The 22,630-nt window shown below is 37.8% G+C and overlaps 1 protein-coding gene across 1 annotated transcript; it reads left to right on the top strand.

The window, feature by feature from the left end:
- The first annotated feature begins 5,487 nt into the window (after positions 1–5,487).
- LOC132852232 (syndecan-1-like) lies at positions 5,488–16,739 on the top strand. Its single transcript, XM_060879312.1, has 5 exons — positions 5,488–5,657; positions 13,235–13,316; positions 13,517–14,265; positions 14,439–14,571; positions 14,824–16,739. Exons 1-5 carry the CDS (start codon positions 5,604–5,606, stop codon positions 14,988–14,990), a joined length of 1,185 nt encoding a protein of 394 aa, XP_060735295.1. The 5' UTR covers positions 5,488–5,603; the 3' UTR covers positions 14,991–16,739.
- The last annotated feature ends 5,891 nt before the right edge of the window (positions 16,740–22,630 follow it).

Below are 22,630 nucleotides of genomic sequence, written 5' to 3'. Positions count from 1 at the left end.
ACATGTACGACTCAGTCAGCAGCTGATTCCAGACAGGAACTGATAGCATAAGCAATGATGTAGTGTATAATCATGCTGACCACAAAGGGAAAAGACACAGATTTCATCAGGCTACATGGGAAATGACATGACTCAACTGTGTAATCATTATTTCCTACAAGTTCCTAGAAAAAATAAAATGAAGTAAAAGTCTTTGCTCAGCATCATTCTTTTGGACTGTCAGGTGGTAATTATGCCAAACCGAGAGCCTGAGCTGAGTTTATTTTGAAACGTCTTCAATCGTAGCTCAATTCATTGGGCAGAAATGGCCTGTTACTGTACCACAGCATTGCTCCCAAAGAGAATAAAAACAGACTAGTGAGTAAAATAATATATGAATGCTGTAGTCATAGTGGCACTGAGTAAGAAATAACTCAGTTATTAAGTGGTTGGATAACTCTTCTTTGAGTCTGCCATTCTGAGTACAGTTTCAGACTAAGATGAAAAAGAAAAGAAAAAATAAGTGAAAAAAAAACAATTTTTAATATCACATCAGAGTTTACCCAGTGCTGGTTAAAGAGTTGAACTTTTAAGTAGGTTGGGTTTCACAGAATTATTATTGCTCAAGAGTTTATGATGTAGTAGTACTGAAAGCCAAAAAGCACTTAAATGTCATGAGTGTTAGTGGAGGAAGTTCACTTGTCTGGGGATTCATCCTGTACAAAATGTTTCATAAAATTCTAATCTGAATAATTGTTTAATTATTAAAATTAAAAAAAATCCTCATAAAAACAGTGAATTAAAAACAAAGGATTTTCTCAAAGCAGTGTTATGCCAGTGCACACTTTTATGTTAAATATGTATTGTATTAAGAATATGGATTTTATAAAACGTCTTTCTTCTATAAAACATCTGAATTCCTCTTGATGATCCTATTTAGCTGTATTGGATTCCTAATTGGAGTTCCTAATTACCTCTCGTAATGACTTACAAATCACACGCTTCCAGGATAGCAGGGGTTTTCAGCCATTTTGCAATCAGAAAATTATCTGTAGAATAAATCGTGTAGATCCTGTTAATGCAGATTTCACTCACTCACTCACTTTCTACCGCTTATCCGAACTACTCGGGTCACGGGGAGCCTGTGCCTATTTCAGGCATCATCGGGCATCAAGGCAGGATACACCCTGGACGGAGTGCCAACCCATCGCAGGGCACACACACTCTCATTCACTCACGCACTCACACACTACAGACAATTTTCCAGAGATGCCAATCAACCTACCATGCATGTCTTTGGACTGGGGGAGGAAACCGGAGTACCCGGAGGAAACCCCTGAGGCACGGGGAGAACATGCAAACTCCACACACACAAGGTGGAGGCGGGAATCGAACCCCCAACCCTGGGGGTGTGAGGCGAACGTGCTAACCACTAAGCCACCATGCCCCCCTGTTAATGCAGATTTATTTTATTAATTAAATATGTACTGGCTTTTTGTTAAAATCATATACTGTGTAACTGCAAAAATATCTGCTAACAGAATATATTAGGACCAACTTATTTATATAAAAGCAGAAGCCACCCAGAACTCCAGCCCAACTTCTGCCTTAATTTTGTATTCTCCTTCCAATTACACTCTTCAAGCCACTTAGTTGAGACATGGTCTGCACTAGCAAACTACAATTTAATAAGGTGCCTTATATCGTTTCTCAGCCAAGAAGCTTAACCACAGTTACCAGATAAGATGTCTACTCGCAGAGGGGTGGAATGTGTCAGAGCCACAATCTCACATGAACACAGCTGGCTAGCAGACTCCCGAAATATCCCATGATCTTATTTCATGCAGCACACAAACACACAAAATATTCATGCTTGTCTATGGGGAAGACACTGGAATAGCACTTACAACTCGACCCTATGCCCTATCCTGTCCTCCACTGTCTGCAAATGAATGCCGTCTGGAGTTGCTGTTATTTGAAGCCTGCATCCAAATACATTTTGTGATGGTGGAACAAGCTACTGACCGTGATTCTAACACACTCACATGCTCTGTATGTTTCCTGATGCTTTACACCTTAGTATGTGATCTTATTTGGTTTCTCCTCTGTTCAGTTTATTTTTTTATCATTGAATTGTATTTATTGTGCAGTTTTTGCATTATTTAGCTCAGACTAAATGACAATATCTCAGTAAAAATTTATTTATTCCTTAATTATAGCATTACTTAAAGTTGTGATTGTTCCAAAGTATTGGCTTGATTATTTCATTCTTGTAATATATTGCTGAATTGTACTTTGCACCATATTTATCTCCACTTGTAATTTGTAGCTCTTGGCAGCACCTTTAATTTTTGTTCTCTCTGCACCAACGGAAAGGGAGGTAGCTTCCACTATTCCTGAAATTCAGTCTTAAAACCGCAATTAAGACTTTGCCTAAATCCAATTCTGCTTTGATACTTTACCATCTTGTTCATATGAGATTATTCATGTATATGGACCTCTGCTGTGAAAGAATCAATAACAACCTGATCTACCTTTTATGAACAGTAACAAAAAACACCATACTTGTGTTAATCCGCTACAGTAATAAATTAGCCTTCATTGCAAAGAAGATTTCCTTTAAATGCCAGCTGATGTTCAGGATTAGGACTAGAAAGCAACAGAAAGCCAGATGCAAAGCTACTTTGTTCAGCCATGGCTTTATTGCCAATTCTGTGCCAGGATCTGTGGTTGTAGGATTGGAGCCAGCAGCAATACGCCAATGCACAGTTTAGTATTATAAAGAAAAAACACTATAATTATAATCAGGGCTGTGTTTCCCATAAGCATAACAATGTTAAGGTCATCTTAACTGGGAGAGAGAGTGTTCATTGTGATGTACATTCTACCATGCAATGCTGAACTTTGTTCTTCAATGGTTTTTGGACACTGGTCCTTGACAGTTTTTATTATTGATTGTAGCACTTGTGAAATACAGACCATGAATCTGGATATGTAAGACTTTTTTCACCCAGCAGAAAAATAAGATTTATTTCTTAAAGTCAGATGTATAGAAATCTCTCATTTGATTTGTAACCACACACTAGTTGTACATATACAAGTTGTGTATCATGTTTCTAGCCTTTCACACTGCAAAAAAATCTGTGCTGTAAAAATATAATCAATTTGTCTAAAGAACAAATCTAAAATTTTCATTTTTTTAGTCGTAATGGTCTAAAAAAATCACATTTGGTTGTCACTATCCAAATAAAATGAACATAGTTATCACTTAACTATGTTCATAATTCACAGTTAAATTAGACTGTAGACAATGTTGAAGACAATAGACAGTCTTACTTCCTCTTTTTGACCAGCATTCACTGAACAATCTGAAAATCTAACAGTTTAACAGTCAGAATTCCTGGCCCAGAATACTGGCACTCTCATATACAGTTATGATTAATGGTTTGATTGTAAGGGTCACATGCTCAGTCAGTCAGATTAGGATCTTCATTGGATTATTCAGAAATAATAAATATTTTCCTCATCTCTAACAGCTACAACATAATGGAAGATTACAATTCGATTCAATTCTATTCAATTTATTTGTATAGTACTTTTAACAATTTCCCGTTGTCTCAAAGCAGCTTTACAGAAGTATGGAAACAGAAGAGAGAGAAAAACATATAAATATATAATAATAATAAGAAGAAAAAAATTAGGATAAAAATAAATAAATGAATATATAGACGATTAAAGTTTAAAATTAATTAAAAAAAAGTTTAACTTAAAACTTAAAATACTTTATATCTATCTCTATCCCTAATGAGCAAGCCGGAGGTGACGGCGGCAAAAATCTCCCTGAAATGATATAAGGAAGAAACCTTGAGAGGAACAATGCACAGAAGGGAACCCATCCTCATTTGGGTGACACTCTACAGTAAATAGTGTACAGTAAATGTAAATAATGTCCTTTATAACAGTTTATAATAGTGCAAGTGAGAGCTCTAGAGGAACTAATGGGTCAGCTCAAACTCTGAGTTCAACACAGACCTGATTAGAAAACATTACATCAACGGTGTATTAGTGTTATACATTCTAATAAGATTTAAAATAACTAAAACATCAATTTAGTCATCAAGATATTTAAAGCTTATAGTTTATATTGCTGCATTTTAATACAGCTTAGTACTTTCAAATTTAACTTACTTTCCATAATTTAGTTATCTCTGTCGAATTATCCATCTATTGTATATGTCACTACTAATCCACAAGCAATAATTGATGTCAACAGACTATGCAGATAAACTTTGGGTTAAAAAAAGATTGTAAACTGTTTACAGTTATCTGAATTTCTGCAAGGGTGACTCCTAATATGTTCTATGATCTTCATCTAAATCCAGCTTTATACTATATAACATTTGGCCTGATTTTGTTGTTGCATCACCCATCATAAAAGAAGACTGTTCCTAGAGCATAGACCTAGAATGTGATATGCTTGAAGGTGCCATTGGAGTCAAAGACAAAGTGTCTGGGCGGTCATATATAGACACAGAAGAGTATAATAAGCAGATGAAGCAGCACAGTATCATTTGAATAATTTATCATAACTGCTGTGTAGTGGAATTATGATTTAGTATGTAATGTAATGTTGTGACGTGTAAAATCTCATTGTCAGCTATAATTACAGTACTGGTGAAGGAAAAACAGAACCAACACATTTTAATAGACACGGTAATTCTTCCCAGCACACTTTTTCGGTATAGTTTCACTGACTGGTGACGTAAGAACGATGCAGGGTGTGTGGTGGATTAGTGGTTAAGGTGTCAAAGGTGTCGGGCTACTAATCGAAAGGTTGGGAGGTTCGATGCATTTAACAGCGATCACAATGGGGTTCTGGATACATGCATGGGCCAAATGGCATTGATCTAAACCTGTCCTTCGGAGTTTAAACCAGAAAACACCCAGGATCTAGTACTGGACCTCTTCCTTCATCTTCACTGTTTTTCTGCACCTTTTTTGCACTGACACTTTAACTCTGGACTTGCACAGCACAGTGCCACTTTATACACTCTATACACACCATACTGCACATAAACACTTGAAGGACAATCATTAAAATCCATACACATTTATGTATATTTATGTATATGTATATACATTATTTGTTCACATATATTTTCATATTTTATATAGTTTTTATATAGTTTATACATTTTATTTATCTATCTCCTTTTGGTTTTATTTATTTATTTATTTATTCATTTATTTATTTATTTATTTTTTACCCCTAATTGCATTCCTTTTATTATTAAATACCGGACAGATGCTAAAAGCATTTCACTGCATGTCGTATTCTGTATGTTTGTGTATGTGACAAATAAAATTTGATTTGATTTGATTTGAAACGTGATACAGTGTACAGTGGACTGTGTTGGAGGATGTAACTACCATATATGTCTGTGGGCGGAGCTTAAACCGCGCTCACCTTTGGCCAACAGTGGAAGTGGGCGGAGTTTTCTCTCGTCACTGACTATGCGCTTATTAACGTCTCCGTGTGTGTTTGTTACTTTTTAATAGTTCGACGTCTTCTAATAAGAAGCTCAAGATCTCCGTGAATCGACGTGAAAACACGGTGTGTGAAGATGAGGTTTCAGCTTGTTGTGTGCCTCTGCTTGTGGATACCTGTTGCTCAGTCGGTGAGTTGGGAGTCTTATCACTTATTCACGTGTCGGAATGATTCATTCGTTTTAGTGTTTTTTTTAAAAAAAACTTCTTTCGTTTGCTTTGAGACGCGATTTTCACACGTGGCACAGAAAGCATGATTATGCGCTCGAGCGCAGCGTTGTTGTGTCCCTGGGAATTTTTTTATTGTTATGGAGTTTATTTTATTTTTTTTTTCATTTAAGTGATTTGTGTGAATTAAGAACAGACGTAAACTTGTATCGGTTTTTTTAATTTATTATTTTCCGTGTTACAAAACGTCCAAAATTAGTGTTTGTGTGTTAAAGGGAGACGATATGTATAATGTACGTGTATAGCAGGTAAGTGTATCAGAATCGCACGCGCACATCAGCTCTCACAGGCCAAGAGCAGGATCATGATTCGAATCCTTGCACTTCCGTATTGTTTCACCCTCTTTATATCTGTTACATGCCATCACTTCGTGCTGTGGATGTCACGATTGTGTTCTTGACCTTCTTCTATCACTTGTGTCTTCATATGCGTAAGGACTCGGATATCAGATCCTCATAGGCGTGTTTTTTGGAGTCTTCTGTTATCTCAGATCATCATGGGGGCCAATCTGGGATTCAGTTAAAGACAATAAATCAGTCTGATTGCAGCACTGATGTCTGTTCCTTATGTGGTAAACTGCATTGCCTTCACCTTGCAAGCATTTGCACATGACTTCTCAATCTGGAATGCTGTATGTGGAAAGTTTGAATGGCTTGGGGGCTTTTATTGATGGTTGTTTCTTACAGCCAAGCCTTAATTACCCCCCACCCCCTCACTCATGCTTGTAGATGTAAATGCCTTTTCACAATGTCAGCTATGTTGAGATACTAAACAAATTGCCTACCCAGATTGTCCCGCCATGGTTGTCGGGGAATGTAATTATGCTAGGCACTTTATGGTAAGAGTGTATGGCTATTTATAGAGTTACAGTCCATTTTAGTTGGATCCCTACTGCAGTTACTGTGCTGAGTTCAAGAAGTGCGCAGATTTCTACGTTTTATGATGTTGTACCAAGCGTATACATTTGTCTTGGGGTTAAATTGTGTGTTAAAAGAATAGAAAAGTCAGATAGGGTGCAAGAAATACACTAAAAATATGATAAAAAATATTCTCTAAGATGCATCAGACTGTGTGCGTTGCATGCATGCCATTGTATACTCTGTACAATAGCCGCATATGGGTGACCGGTACTTGATTGGTGGCTTGTCATGGTTGGAAAAACAGGAACTGACTTTAGTTTTACATGGCCATTTCCTGAGGTCTTGGGTTAGCAGCTTTTTTGTGACATACAGTAGCTATGTGAAGTTTTTAACAACGAGCAGGCCACCTGGTCTTATCTGAAGCAAACACTGAGAAACATAAAGACAAACTGAACACACCCAGGCACTCTATTATCCAGGCCATTAGTTCCTCTTGTCTGTCATTCCCTTTCAGCATGTTTGGATTTTTTTTGCTGCTATGATTTTTTTTATATATATATATCTGTCTCATGATCACTTTGAACTTCCTAAATACTGATTGGTCTAAAGTCAGCAGACTGAAACTATTGTGGAGAATACTTTGTTTGGACGTGTTCATTTTGTACATATCCTTAAATTTACAGATTATTACATATTTGATGGTGTCTTCTTAAACCTCCTGTTTGTCAGACACAACCCAAATAACACTTTTCTTACCTGGGTATGTGCTTTTTGGTTTTTCTGTGGTTGCTGTCATAACAAAGTAATTGCTATGACTACAGAATAGTTCACATGGTCTTGTCATGTTGCCTGACTCACCGGGTCTATGTCTGCGAGCTCTTACCTCACACACACACACACACAGGAGACTTTAATGCATGTCTGCTAATGCATGTCTTTAATTGAAGGAAAATCTTTTGTTGCTGTTTGTAAAGCACCAAATCACACCCTTTAACTACAGTGATGCGATGCTCTGTATTTGTATAAAGCCTTTTCAGACGTGGTGTGATCCCATTCCCCCCCAAAAAAAGGTGGAACGGTGTAATCTCTTGGTGATTAATTAACATAACAATGAAACAGACTCCCAAGCACTCTGATGAAATGTGAGTGGATCACAATCACTTTTTTTTTTTTTTTTGTTCTTCACACTTCTGAACTACTCTGTCTGCCTGTTATCACCCCCTTCATTGATTGGCTGGCAGCCTTTTTGAGTCATAATTGTTTTCACCTTTTGGATAGTCCTGGTGAACGATTTGGCTAATCCTACTTCGGAAGTGAACTTATGCAGCTTTAAACACTGAATGACTCATCAGTACAGGGAAAGTAAAAATCCAGATTGTTAAGCAGCTAACAAAAGGCTAAATCATATGTATAAAAAGAGTTCTGAATTACAAAGACATAACGTGGAGCCTCTTTCTTAAAAGCTATGGTGTGTGATTGTAGACTTTAAGCTTTGGAACTCTTTGATAATCTGCTGTCCTGAGAATTGCACATACAACAGAAGATTGTCCTTTTAGTTTTTTTTGCAATAACATTCTTCCAAAGCTCATCACAAATCACATGTCTGGACATATCCTGCATTTATTATTGGACAAATAAACGCTATGTCTTGGTTACCAAGGAACCTAAGTGAATAGGGTAGAAAATGGTACTTGGTGTATGGTAGTAATGTGCTATTGGACAGTTAGTAGATAGCCAAGTCTATTAATAAGGGAAATTATTATATGAGCCTATAGCATATTTGTGGTCATCGTTAAGTCAGTACATCCTTTGACACCATTTCATAGAAGACTTTTGTGTTCCTATTTTTATTTTCCATTATTATGTTTGACTACAAGAATAACCTACTAGCAGGATTATCTGTCTTCCAGGCAGATTAGTTAATTAAAAAAATTGTGCCGATGTGTGTAGTACAAAGCGCAGTATGATTCGGAACATGTTGCTCATGCTGTAATTACTGCATTGATGCCAACATAAAGGACCTTAAATATGCATACTGAATAAAATATTTGTTGTACATGAGTAAGAAGTAGGGGATATTCTTTCTGGTTGGGGAACCCACTCGTCAGCCTTGAATTGCATGTCTTAAATATTACTGCTATTGTCTAATCCACACACATTTTGTCCATCATGCTCTTCCAGTAAGGATAATGTACCTTTTTGTGGTGTTCGAGGAAAATCCCAGGTCTGAATTCCAGTCATCGATATGTCTCAGCCTGTTTGTTAAAAGACTGAAAGTGCAAGCCTTACCGGTTACCGGAGCACAGCCACTGAATGCAAGCCATTTTTTTCCCCATGCGTATTACTTAGTGAGCTTGTCACACCCAGCTTGTGCAAGATGTTTTCATACTCTTTGCAGTTCACTAAGCAGCCTAAGCTTATGTGACATTTACAGGTGTGCATCATGCGTTTGATGTTTTTTTTATTATTCTTCTTAACCATTGTCCTGGATCATCAGTGTGATCAGACAGGTCTTGAGAGATGGAATGTTGCAGGGACAAAATGTCCAGCAATGGTGTATATGAATGCTGTGTCACTTTGTGTAATAAGTCCACTTAAGTAAAGTATTTGTTTTAAAGAGGTATTTCTCATGAATCATCGAGCTCACAGGCAGCTTGTTATTTGATGGATCGTCAGTGAGTTTAGCGTTCTAATAAGTGTTTGTTTGCTGCAGTCACTACTAATTAATTTCTTTGTTTTGATTAGTTTTTTTTGTGTTTGGCTTAGAATGCCACCAAATTGGATAGGTGCTAAAAGCTTCTTGTCAGCGTTTTTCACTATAACTTCAATCCCCACATTCCACAAGTGCTAGTGTGTGTAGGGTGGTCAAGTGAAGCCCTTGAAGTCTGTACTCGCAGGGTTTTGATAAAAATAAATATGAATAACACACCCTAATCATCTCGAAAATTTGAGAATAGCACAACATTATGTTCATTAAATGGAAGTCTGAAGTGATTTCAAATGACCTTGTTACTTTGTGTATGTGCTGCTGTTTGAATTCTGTTTAGTGAAATGTTTCTTTTATCTCTGTTTTCTATGGAGTAAAAAAGTTTTGGGATTCACATGCATTCAGTAAAAGGGGCCAGCTTGTTGAGGAACATGATATTCGAAAGTAAACTGGTCAGGGCTTCCTTTTGACGCCTGGCCTGAGAATGGCCTGTGTTTATATAGGTCTTGTCATGACCATAGAGCGGGGATTAAAGCAATGCTGAGCGTACCAAGCGGTGAAAGATAACGTCACATCTGTCGGACGTGTTGGCTGAAATCTTCCAGACGCTGCTGGAGTCATGTTAGTATTCTGTCTATTGGAGCATGACCGCATGGCCCTGAACTCCTTGATGTGTGGCAAAAAAAAAAAACTTAACCTTTTAATTAAAATGTTCAATTTTCCTCAAGATTTCAGTATAAAAAAATGCCTAAATAGTTTCTTTTAGAACATTGATATGAAATTTTTTTTTCTTCACTGTCTGCCCAGAGTGAGTCATTAACTTTACGTTTTTTAAAGGAGGAAATTAGAAAAATTGCTTATCTTCTGGAATGCCAGCATGTGTGTGGTTCCTATCCACACATGTTGTGAGCATGCTTATGTATGTTATTATAGCGTCATGGGTTGAATTCAGGGAAAACAGACTTTTTGGCAGAACATAGTCTGGCTGACTTTAGTGATCTCAGGAAATCAGCACATTGTGTGAAATGTATCTGCCCCCGCACTCTTCCCTGAATAGTGCTGAACTTAACCCAGGGCTGGTGGGATGTCACACGTGTATGCGAGTGTAGAGTGCAGACACCTACACTGGCCCTGGGCTATTTATACATGGCATCAGCTTCCAGACAACTCCACATTGCCACAGTAAAGAAGGAACTTGGAATAATCATTTACTGTAATTCAGGTCAGCCCTGTCACGATCTACGTGATAGCCTTGTACTGTTAATCACACTCATAGAATTACTCAGAGTAAATATCATGTACGTCACTGCTTTTAAACAAGTATATACAACTAACTGTTGCTTAATGTCAGACACTGAATCCGGCCATTCGATTTGCATTCAAATGACAATGGAGTATGTTTACGGCATTGTAATTAAAAAGGCTGCATGGCTTGTTTAAGGCAGACAAATGCTTTTCTGTTTTCAGAGTTTTGCTCTTCGATATAAAAATGCCTGCACCAAATGGTCTCAACCGACCAAAACCTGTTAAGTCTTTAGTGGAGTACTAGGATAAGCATTGCCTGGGGACTACTAGAACACCCCATGGTTAAGACTGTTAATTGTACAGCCGTACAGCTGTTGGGGCTTGTTAGCTGCCCAAAGTAGATTTAGACGAAACTTGAACTTCAGTGCCAAATGGTAGTAGGAGGATAGATTATAGACTAGCTTTACTACCTCATGAAAGATTTTTATGTGGTGTGGTGGTGTTTTTTTTGTGGATCAGCCAAAAGCACCTGAAGTATGCAATTTTGTAATGTGAAGCTGCCCTACTGGCCTCCATTGTGATTGGCCACTGGGCTGAAACTTTGAGTAAAGTTATAGCCTGAGGCCTGTGGCTCAGTGACTTAGCGAAGACTTACTTTTCAAGTGCGGGTCACTTGAGTAGATGTAATATGATTGAACTCAAGCAGCTTCTTAGTGAGCCTTAGAGTTTGGAGCAGTTTTTTTTTTTTTAGATGTGGGGTCTGCCTTTTAATTTTTATTATTATTATTATTTTTTTAATAGTAGTGAAAATCACACCTAATTTTAGTCTGTTTAACTGGTTACTTTTGCATGCAAATTCTTATGCTTGGATGTAGTTTTCCTGTCATTGTAACTTATAGGAATCTCTATGGCTTCAACAAATAGCCAGCATAGTATTGTGTACACAATAAAATAATGAGTCTAATGTTTGAGTGGTTAGTTGGGAAGTATACATTAATTTAGTGTCTGTGTTCATTAAAAGTTCACGAGGAGTGGGTTTTCTTTATTGTATTAGCTGACATGTATTACTTAGTAAACTTCCTCTAGGGGGAAAAGGGTTAAAAATAAAAGTTTCATGTCTATACCTTGTCCTTCACCAGGCTACCTTAGCGTAGAACCCTACATTCAGACAGCTTAAATTCCTTATCTAGCCAAAGAACACTTTTTATATTAAGGCTATTCATGTATTTGGTTTCAGGGACACAGGCAGCAGGTTGTCCTTTTTGTTTCAGACAAGCTGCTTGTTTGACAGTGAAGCGTTTTTCTTTTCTCATATTTGAATCACCATCTGTACCTGCCCTTTTTATTTTATGCTCAGTTTTTTTAATTACTGTGCATAAAAACATAACTAGAATTTCAACTGCTTTTTGTAATATTTCTCATCTATGATGGTGTTTTCTGAACATCGCCTGAACTTTCCCTCGCTTTTTAAAATCAGTTGAAGCTGCTGTACAGGAAAACAGTCAGTGAGATTGTTTCCTGAGATCCGGACTGCAGATCCACATTAGTTAACCATCAACTGTTTTTATTGTCTTACCTCCACACTTTCCTTAAATGCAAACAAATCACAAGCCATTGAGTGAGTAGAGACTTAACAGCTTCGTTTAATGTAGGCATAACTGTAGGGACACAATATCCTACACAGAGTGGAACGGTTTAATGTGGTATTAACACTGAGCGAACAACTGCTGGCAGACCGCTTTAGCTAAACTGGCTCCATGGTGTCTATGGCTCATATTAAGCAATAGGGTTTGAGGGGTCAAAGGGCACAGAGCATCATATAAAGCTACAGAGCCAGAGAATGTTCTTGTGCAGTCCACCCCAGAGGCTTTAGGTCTTCATTTTGGGAGCCCTTTATATCAGAATATTTTGAGAATATGTACTTGCATGTGCTGGTTTTAAAAAAAAAAAAAATCTATCAGTTATGCATGAACCTGTTTTGTCAGAAATCAACTGACTATAAGTGTAGCAGAAAGTAAAATCTGATAACATTACTACAAGTGACACTTGTATGCTGTCATACCTGTAAGATATATGGCCAAATATATGTGGACACCTGACCATCACACTTGTATGTGGTTCTTTCCCAAAATTTTGCCACATATTTGGAGACACTATGTATGTTGATGTCTTTGTATGCTGTAGCATTAAGATTGCCCTTTTACTGGATCTAAGGGGCCCAAACCTGTTTTAGCTTGACAATGCCCATGTGCACAAAGCATGGTGCATAAACAACAGGACAGCTTACAACATTTTAAGCGGCCTGTGCAGATCCCTGACGTCAATGAACACCTTTGGGATGAACTAAATGCTGACTGCTTGCCAGTGTCAGTTCTTTGACCACACTAATGCTATTGTGGCTGAATAAAAAAAAGACCACATTACAAAATGTAGTGGAAAGCATTCCCTGTGGAGTGGAATTTACAAAATGCTGATTATATCTGAAATGGGATGTTCAGCAACTACATATGTTTGTGATTGGTCAGATGTGTATCTTTTTGGTCATATAGTATGTGTGTGTGTATAGAGAAGATTTCAAAGATGGAAAGAAAAGACAAACTACTGTGGCTGTAATGGTGAAACTGTGATTAACCTAAGCTTAACATTTTGTCTTTATTTCTTTCCGCAGTTTGGAGTTCATGCACCAGAAGATCAAGATGGATCAGGAGATGATGAGTTCTCTGGGTCAGGATCAGGATCAGGAGATTTTGGTAGGTCTTACATGGTTGGACTGTGACATCATACGCCTAAACATCTCTCATAACCTATGTCAGCCTTATGAATTAAAGTGTAGATTATTACAGCTTAGTGAGTGTAGTCTTTTATATCTTGTATAAATCTAGTATCTCTCTTATACAGTGAATGTACATTAGTTGTAATACTAACTTTAATTCTCTGTTTTAATATTTAGACATCTGGTTCTCTGAACCTAAAGTGACATCCCAAGCAGATCCTAACACTACAAAGACACCCTGGATCACAGATGCCCCTGTTAATCTTCCAGAACGTTCAGTTACCCGGCTTGCCAAAGTTGTCACTGAGACTGAAACATCGGACCACGTCTCTGAAGCTCTTTTGCCGTACACCACCCAAACCATGGAGACTCAACCATCTCTGTTCATCGACAAATCATTTGGCTCAGTGGAAGATCAGAAAGGTGAGACCACAACAATCACCACTGTGGCACAGACGGAGACCACTGTGGCACAGACGGAGACCACTGTGGCACAGACGGAGACCACTGTGGCACAGACGGAGACCACTGTGGCACAGACAGAGACCACTGTGGCACAGACAGAGACCACTGTGGCACAGACGGAGATCACAGTACCTCCGGCTGTGAAACTACCATTGGTGCCTATGCAGGAGGACAAATACACAACTGCAGCCAAAGATGAGGAGGACACCACAGAATCATCTGTCACCGAACAAGTGGTAGAAGAAACCACAGTTGTTGAATCTGTGTCTGTGATGACTGAACCACCTGATATGGCGACCACACCACTCCTCCTGAGCATCACAGCATCGCCTAGTGATTTAGCTGATACTGAAGCTTCGGGTGATTCTGTTGAAGTCACTACTGTTCAAGGCATTGGTGAAGATTTTATTGAAACTAACATAATTCCAGAGGACCGGGAACATGTGGGGAAACCAAGATTGGTAAGAGGACTATTGAATTGTACTGATGTTTGTATTATTTAACATGTGTAGAGGGCAAGAGTAATTTCATCAGTTACTTATAGTTTAATGTTAACACTATATATAGCCTTACAATTAGGAAACAAATCTTTCCACAAGAAAATCCATCTCACACCAATGTTTTCTTTTGGCAGAATGATAATGACTTTGACTTCGAAAATGAAATCCAGAAGACGGGATTAAACTCGGACCGGTCTGGGTCTGATTTTGCTCGAGGCAGCGCTTCAGACAACGATAGCTTACTGGAAAGGAAAGAGGTCCTAGCAGGTATGCATTATATTAACAATACCATATTGTTCCAATATGGTGTTTTGGTATTTGGGTCCAGTGGAACATGCTGCCTTGTTCAGCTTATGGTAACCTTAATTTATAATGCATGAGTCAGTTCATTTGCTCATCCAACATTTATTCCATACTTCCATCCGGTGTCATAATACACAATTAACTTTAAGACGATGAGGTCATTTGAATGGAATTATCTTTTCCATTAGACTGATCATTTCCATGTTGTATTCACAGGTGTCATTGCGGGAGGTGTGGTGGGCTTGGCTTTTGCCATCATGCTTGTTGCTCTCATGGTGTACCGCATGAAGAAGAAGGATGAGGGAAGTTATTCACTAGACGAGCACAAACATCCCAATGGAGGCTACCAGAAACCACAGAAACAGGAAGAGTTTCTGGCATAAAGACTCTTAAACATACTATCTCTGTCTCTCTTTATTCTATGCTTGACTGCCACTTCTCAACTCACCAGTTTCATATCCTTGGTGACCCATTTTTTTGTTTTGGTTTTATATCCACGTTGGATTCGCAATACATCGGATTTGTGCCAGAAACGGTTAGTTGATCTTCAGGAAAGGTTCACTTGTGTGTTCTGTGGGTTTTTTTCCTGCTTCTAATGGATTATCACACTGTGGATTGAGACTGTTCTTATGAGCCCTAGTTATGAGTTACGGACTGTGGGTTTTTTTTTTTTTTTTTTATAAATATATTAAAAAAAGGGTTCTGCTTTCTGCCAGTGCTGTGAAACCACAGTAAACATGAACCCAGCTTCTCATTTCCATTGTGCCTTATTTCCTGTTCCAGCAAACTGAAGCGCACACTGTGCAGCAGTGAGAGAGCTCACCTCCTCCAGTTGTTTGTTGCTGTGGTAACAGATAGTTGCCATAGGGACAGAAAACATGGATTGCACTTTTGACATGCAAACATTTACAATCACTGTTTGCTTGGAACTGTTCATGTGTTTCAGCTTGGCCTGGTCATGCTTACTTTCACTTGTTGAAGTTGTTTTTATCACGCGTGTTGAAGGAGAGCTGCCTCGCCGTGACGAGTGGGATTCCATTCAATTTCCTCCTTCTTTTGTACTTGCTCTGAAGATGGCGTTCGAGAACAAGCCATGCAGAATTGGTATTGGGGAAACTGTATGAATAATTGTTGATGGGATGTGACTGTATTACACAATATTGCTCTGTTTTCTGGGAAGCTAAATGAGTTGTGACATTCTGTGTCCCCTGAATTCTCAAATATACTGTATGAAATTTCTCAAATTTTACAAGTGCAGTCTTTTCTTTGTGACTCCAGCTCTTTGTACATATGCTAGTGGACCAAATCTACAGATTGAATACCTTTTCTTGAGATAGAAGATGGCTAATGTATATTACCAGGTCATACGAGACCTATTTGTATAAGTGCATACATGCTTCTCTGTTTTTAGTTATCACTTGTATTAAAGGACTGCTCGGCTGCGATGAGCTTTCTGGAAGGCATCATAATCAAACGTATTTGCTCATGTTCACCCCTAATTCAGCCTAAACAATAGTTCTGAAAGAAATGTTATAATAGTTTCCTGGACAATACCAAGCTTTGTGCATTAAATCAGTTTTCTAAATGATGTCATTAAATAAGAAAATATTTTATTAAACCTGTTCCTTTGTGTAAATGCTAATCTTACTTGCCATGGATTTAGCTGCTTTATAATGGCCGAGCAGAGTAAAGACGTATTACTACTAAAGTTTCATGCTCAGTGTGTATTACTGAACCTGCGCGTGCCATGTGATATGTACAGCTTTTTTTTTTTTTTGTTTTCACCTGTTTCTTTAAGTTGTTAGTATTTTTTTTTTTTTTAATTTTACAAATGGACAAATGTTTTTGACTCTTTGGGTACCATATTCCAGGCTTCAGGTTAGCTCACCTATTTGTCCATAATGGAATTTTTGAAAGAGGAAGTGGCAAAAGTGTGTGTGAAAGTACACTCGTGGTAGAGTGAACCGTTTGTGCCTTTGCAGAATGGCTGGCCACGCCTCAGAGAGAGCTACCTTTGTGTTTTGTTGCTGTGCAAAAGAAAATTAGACCTACTTATGTCATAGTTTGTACAAATCTCTCTATTTATTATTCACAGTTGTTTTCTATGTTTAATAAAAGGGAGTCCATTTTCAGCATTGTGTAACTTGGAGTTTGTTCTGTGCAGTTGAATGAGAGAATCTGTCATGTAAGCCCATGTTTAGTAAAAAAAGAGTATCAGAGACCTTAGTATTTGTAACTTGTGTATATAAATATTTTTTTCTTAATACATTCTCAGAATTTGTTTAGATGAGCAAATGTTTAAAAAAAAAAAGCCATAAATGTACAAAATGTGTTGCCACATTTTTAGAAACTGAGAATAGTGATTCTACTCGTCATACTTACTTGATGAAACCATGTAGTATTTGAACACATTTTAAGCGATCTTAAGGTGAGATATCTCCCATACACTTGACCAGATGACCAGAAAACACTGACCAGATATCACTCAAAGTGATCAAAAAGTAAACTACAGTATCTTTGTTAGCTTATGGCTTGTTCATGGCAATCATGTTAGTAACTTTGTCCTGATAACCGTGACGCACCTGTACTTTACTGCAATTTAATGTTGGTGAGTCAGACATGATCTTTGTAAGTGACCTTACAAAAGAAAACGGCAAGTCTTCAATCTGCGTAAAGGAAATTTTATTGCAACATGTACAAGGCTGAAATGAATGACGCTGATTTATAATGATGTTCCACATCAGGCTACTCACTGTACGTAAACAGCTTAACTGACGGGTCAGGTCATGCTTGAATGAGTCATTTACCAGTGGAAGTGATTTAAGCACCTCTGGCACTCGCTTCTTGTTATAACGTGTGGAGACCAGCTAGCCAGAGAGTTACAACATATAGACTGAATAGGACAATATCTTTCTACATAGATCTTTCTGTTATTATGGTGCCTTTTATGTTTTAATTGAGTGAATGACAAGTGGTGAGATTATATACACCAATAAGGACTCCAGCTCATTACAGTCTGATATCTTCTGTAACATACATCAAGTATCAAGAAACAGTATTTCAACCAGACATTTACCTTAGAATCTAATGAAAACATGTATTTTGCTTCAGGATACTGGCTCATGGAAGACTGAACTTTCAAACCCTTTGAGATTATGTTGAGAAATGTGTACAAAAGACATTAGACACCTCAGAGCTTAATAAAGTACTGACTTGTATCACATCTAAGCCTTATGTTTTAACACGGATTTGTTTAAGCACTTTCAAATTTGCTTCTTGTTGAAAACTCTTATTTACTGCCAATTAATTCAAATTCAACGCTCCTAAAGTCGATGTGTTTAACCATGACACCGCTGTGTTGGCGTATCACTACTGGTTACCTGAAGCACGTTAAAGGGTGTTCCAGGTTGGGAACTGAAAAGGTGTGTGATTGAAGATAAAGCGCTGGCATGTCAAGACTAGTCACAGAATGCCAAGAAAGATGTTCCTTCTTTCCAGATAGTTCTGCTCTCTCATCACAGTGTGACTAATTTCCCCTTGGGTGCTGTAGGCCTGTGGGCTACTGCTTTAACTGAAGAGAAAAGCCAAATACAGAGAGAGAAAACAAGAGCGCGCTTTCACAAAGACCCCACACATTGCTTAAAAGCCCATCAAGCTGTGGGATGCTTGAGACGAAAGCGTCAAGAGGAGGAAGTGCATATTTTTTCAAAGCCCTTGCAGACTTTCATGTCTACGACGAAATGTTTCGACTGACAATCTCTCAACCATTTATCAGATGACAGCTGGGCTTCAGTAGGCAAAACACAGCATAAACATTCTATTATCTGTCCATCTCCACACTACTCTAGCTCCTGATAGACTCCATATGGTGCAGGACTGCACAGAGAAGAAAAAAAGACTACTTCCTGTCATCACTGGTGCGAACAGAATTGTTATTGCTTTTGGGAATGAATAAAACTTTCGATGATGAAAAAATTAGGTCACTAAGCTTAGAAAAAACTGGCGGATGTAAGATATCTGGATTTGCATAATATTGTACAGTTGTGCTTCAAATGCTTTCAAACAATAACCAAGTGCCAAGTCCACGCTTCACTATAGCTCTTCTAATTGTTTCATTGCTCTAGAATTGGTATGAACCTGCATCAGCAGGATCTAATAAATGCATGGATGTTGGCACATCTTACGCTTCATACATGTATGAACTTAAACAACTGAAACCTCATTTGTGTTGTGTAACAGTTAACTTCAGCTCTGAAGAGAAATATTTAGCAACTTTAATTTTTGCTCACTTCCATTACAGTTGCTGTTAAGAGCTGTTGGAACACAGACTGGTTCCTGTTATCTCATCTAGATATAATCAGCTCAGACACATCATGAGGACATGAATTAAAAGCACCAGCTTGCTGTGAGAAAGTGCTGTTTGGTATTACGTAGTACACACATCCTAACAACAAACAAAGAAAGCTTGGAAAAAAGGATGAAAATGGAGGCTAAGTAGTTTGTATACTCAGCCATCACAAGACACAGTACATATGGAAATATAAAAATTTATACAACCTAATTAATTTTTATTAACTGATTTCTCAGTTGTTGTTTAGAGAGCAATTATTTATTTGTTAGACTTACAGTTTGCCTATATGTTAAAACTTCAGTTGGTATATAACCTCTATCAACGTACTGTTCTTTGGGGAACCGTAGTCTGCTGCAGACCATGGGAAAGCCCAATACACACACACACACACACATACACGTCTGTCACTTTGGCCCAAATAGACCCAGCCCAGCAGGGGCCTCTTCCTAATGAGGAGCTTGTGTGCTCTGTTTGTCGCATTAAATCGTAAAGCAGACTTTTAACCTCTCTTTATGACTTCCTTTTATCCCATACAGCATTCATATATGCAAACCTCAAGCTCCACTGTCTACAGCAAGGCCGGTGTGTTTATATGCAGTCTGCGTGGTAAATGTGGTATTGTGTGAGTCCCACACATTTTCCTGTCAGCAAGTTGGGGATCTGTGTATCACCGGTCCATATCCTTAGTCTGGGTTGTCTGTGAATCATTGTGGTGGTTTTATGATTCATGTGTGATAGTGGTGGGCCGTGAGAGCCTTCCTGCATTGTCATGCTTATGTTCATGAGCTACCATCACAACATGTTTATTGGAATCTAGTTCTATTTGATATTTAACTGTATAAGAATGATTCGATTTAATCTGTCAGATTCATGTGGTAAAATAGGCAGCCTTGACTTTCAGGTGATGTCTAATATTACCCTCCAAGGTATTTTCTGAGGCAGTAGAAATAAAGTCAAATACTGAGGTAATATAAATGAAATATATGTGGCAGATTCTGTGATTCTTTGGATGTGGTTTATTTAGCACCATTAGACAACTAATCTTAAACTGTGGTAATAAATGTACAAAAATAGCCCTAGGACTGCCACAGAGTTAACCATAAAGTGCCAAAGAGCTTCCGAGCTAAACACAAACCCTAAAGGGCCACAGGGCTAAAAATAAAGTACTGCTTTACACAGATTAATAAAAGTTTTTATTTGCACTTAGCCTCCTCTAGACAACAGTTCCCCAGCATCATGTCACTTAGCATTTTAGGGTTTCCTCTTTCTGTTCTTGTTGCAGCTAACTAGCTCTGCATGTTGCTAACACTCCTATTAGCATGTAGCAAGGATAAAGAGGTTTACTGCATAAAAAGTCCTACATAGAACTCGAAGTATTCAATAACTCGTTCACTGAAAAAGATGAGGATATAGAAATAATAGTGATCATTGGGTTATCATAATTTACATGGTGAGAAAACATTTTCAATCTAACCTAACCTTAAAAAAGTCCTGGTTTGGGTTTCAGAGCTTCCCTTTAGATTTAACTAACATTACCAAAGATCAATCCCAGTGGTGAAGTGTAAAAAGTAATTTCTTTATATAGAGGTGTAATCTACCTCTTTTATGCTTATTACACTATACTTATGCTGATTGACTCATTGGTTTAACTGTCTATTCAAAGCATTCATGCCAAGCCTATCTTGATTAACTCTCAGACGTCAGAGTTTGTGTATATATAACACTAATCCACTCAAATAACTCTCCCACAACTGCAGCACAGCCAAGAATGGACTTGCCTAGTAACGCCTCCCAACCAGAGACATTCAGTGTTCATCACACTGTTGCCTGAGGTCTTTCTGATATGGAACAAAGGCCAGCTGAATATATTCTAATGAAATAATGCAGGAAGAATTTTCTCTGCCCTAACATATGTGTACATGTAGACTTATGAGCTGTGTGTGATAATTACTTGCCGCTCTGTGGATGAGCCTTGTATAATAAAAAAATTTAATTTCATTATAGTATATATTTCTTGCCATAAAACATCTAAACGAGGACGCATTTATTTCTATAAAGGACATTAAGGAAAGGAAATTAAACAGTTTTTTATTCAACGTACCCTTAATGTAGTTAATAAGCCAAAATAAAAATGTCCTCTAGTGTAGTTAACAAGTAAATGACATTATTAAAAAGAAGGTTCAAAGAGGAATCTTAATACAAGCAAGGATAGCCGACAATTATGCCTTAAACTATAGACACAATGGATTTTTGTTTGACTGAACACATAACATATACATTAATATTTCAGTCATTTATATAGACTTAGCACATTTACAGCATTTTGGCAGACACGTTTATCCAGAGTGACTTACATTTATCTCATTTATACACATGAGCAATCGATTGCCCAGGAGTGAAAGCTTGGTGGCCCTGGCCTTCCAAATGACTACCTTCTGAGCAGTAAGCCAATGCCTTAATAGCTAAGCTACCCCTGTCACGTACTGTATCTAAAAGCAAACTCAACAGGTCTGGACTATTGATATTAGTGAAGAAATTTGAAGGTAGTTAATGTTTTTCTTATATATTCTTGGGAATATATAAAAGTTTGGTCAAGACAAACTTCCATTATTTGTTAGCTCCAGGGTTAAAGTAGGTCTTAGTTAGCTCCAAATCTGAACAAGAAAATATGTAAATGTGAGCTATTTTGTAGAATTACTCAAAGACAAGACATACTTTTGAAGTTCCCAAGCCTTTAATGCATATAGTTCATAAATAAGTTTAAGACTTGTATGTACATGAGTGTGCCATGCAGTGGATGGATGAGTGTATAGAGGTAGACAAGATTAGACAGCAAACACTTGTAAAAAGCCTGCAGGAGAATGCACTGGAGAGAAAAACAAGTTCAGAAACAAGTGAGGGGGAATGTGCTGAACTTTTGAGCTGTTTTTCAGCATGATGTGAAATACAGTATGTGCATAAATGTATGCAATTTATTATTTCCATTAATAAAGTGGAATGTATATTGGACTTTTCTGAATATGTTTCATCTTAGATGTTAAGCATAACTGGATAAAGATGGTGTCCAGCATCCAGTGTAGTGTGAAGTAAATCCTTACTTGTCTACGAGGAGCAGGGTTAACTAAACAATAACAGGAGATCTGTCTCACTCCTGGTATATATCTACATTCCACTCCCACAATCCCACAGGAGCCACATGCTAGGCATTCTCATGTCAATTCTCTCTTTCCCTCCTATCAAACCAACATTAATATCCCTGCGAGGACTGGGGAAACTCCAAGCATCAATTTACAAACTGTCCAAGTTTACATAGCATAATACAGAACAGACAAAAGTCATTGTTTAAGTTTGCTATTCTTTTTTCTGTAGACATTTTTATTTGAAATTCTTATTATGTAACATGCAAAAGACTCTTGCAAAGCTTGAGTAAAACCACCATGTTATGCATTGATGCCATCCAGCAGCATTATGTAATAAAAGATTTCCACTATATGGCCAAACGTTTTCACCAGACCATCACATCCATATGTGGTTCATCCCGAAACTGTTGCCATAACCTTGAAAGTGCACAATTTTCTAGGTGTCTTTGTATGCTTTCCATTCATTTGGAATTAAAGGTCACCATACCTGTTCCAGCATGACATTGCTCCTGCTTACAAAGCAAGCTTTGTG

This window comes from Tachysurus vachellii, chromosome 10 (genome assembly GCF_030014155.1).
Source record: "Tachysurus vachellii isolate PV-2020 chromosome 10, HZAU_Pvac_v1, whole genome shotgun sequence".
NCBI lineage: Eukaryota > Metazoa > Chordata > Actinopteri > Siluriformes > Bagridae > Tachysurus > Tachysurus vachellii.
Note: the sequence above shows the minus strand (reverse complement) of the source record. Positions and strands in the feature narration are given on the sequence as shown.

Excerpts from the sequence above, each read along its gene's own strand:
- LOC132852232 (XM_060879312.1), top strand. The coding sequence starts at position 5,604 with ATGAGGTTTCAGCTTGTTGTGTGCCTCTGCTTGTGGATACCTGTTGCT. Across the intron at positions 14,266-14,438 it reads ATGTGGGGAAACCAAGATTG|AATGATAATGACTTTGACTT; the intron begins GTAAGAGGACTA and ends TTCTTTTGGCAG. Across the intron at positions 14,572-14,823 it reads AAGGAAAGAGGTCCTAGCAG|GTGTCATTGCGGGAGGTGTG; the intron begins GTATGCATTATA and ends TTGTATTCACAG.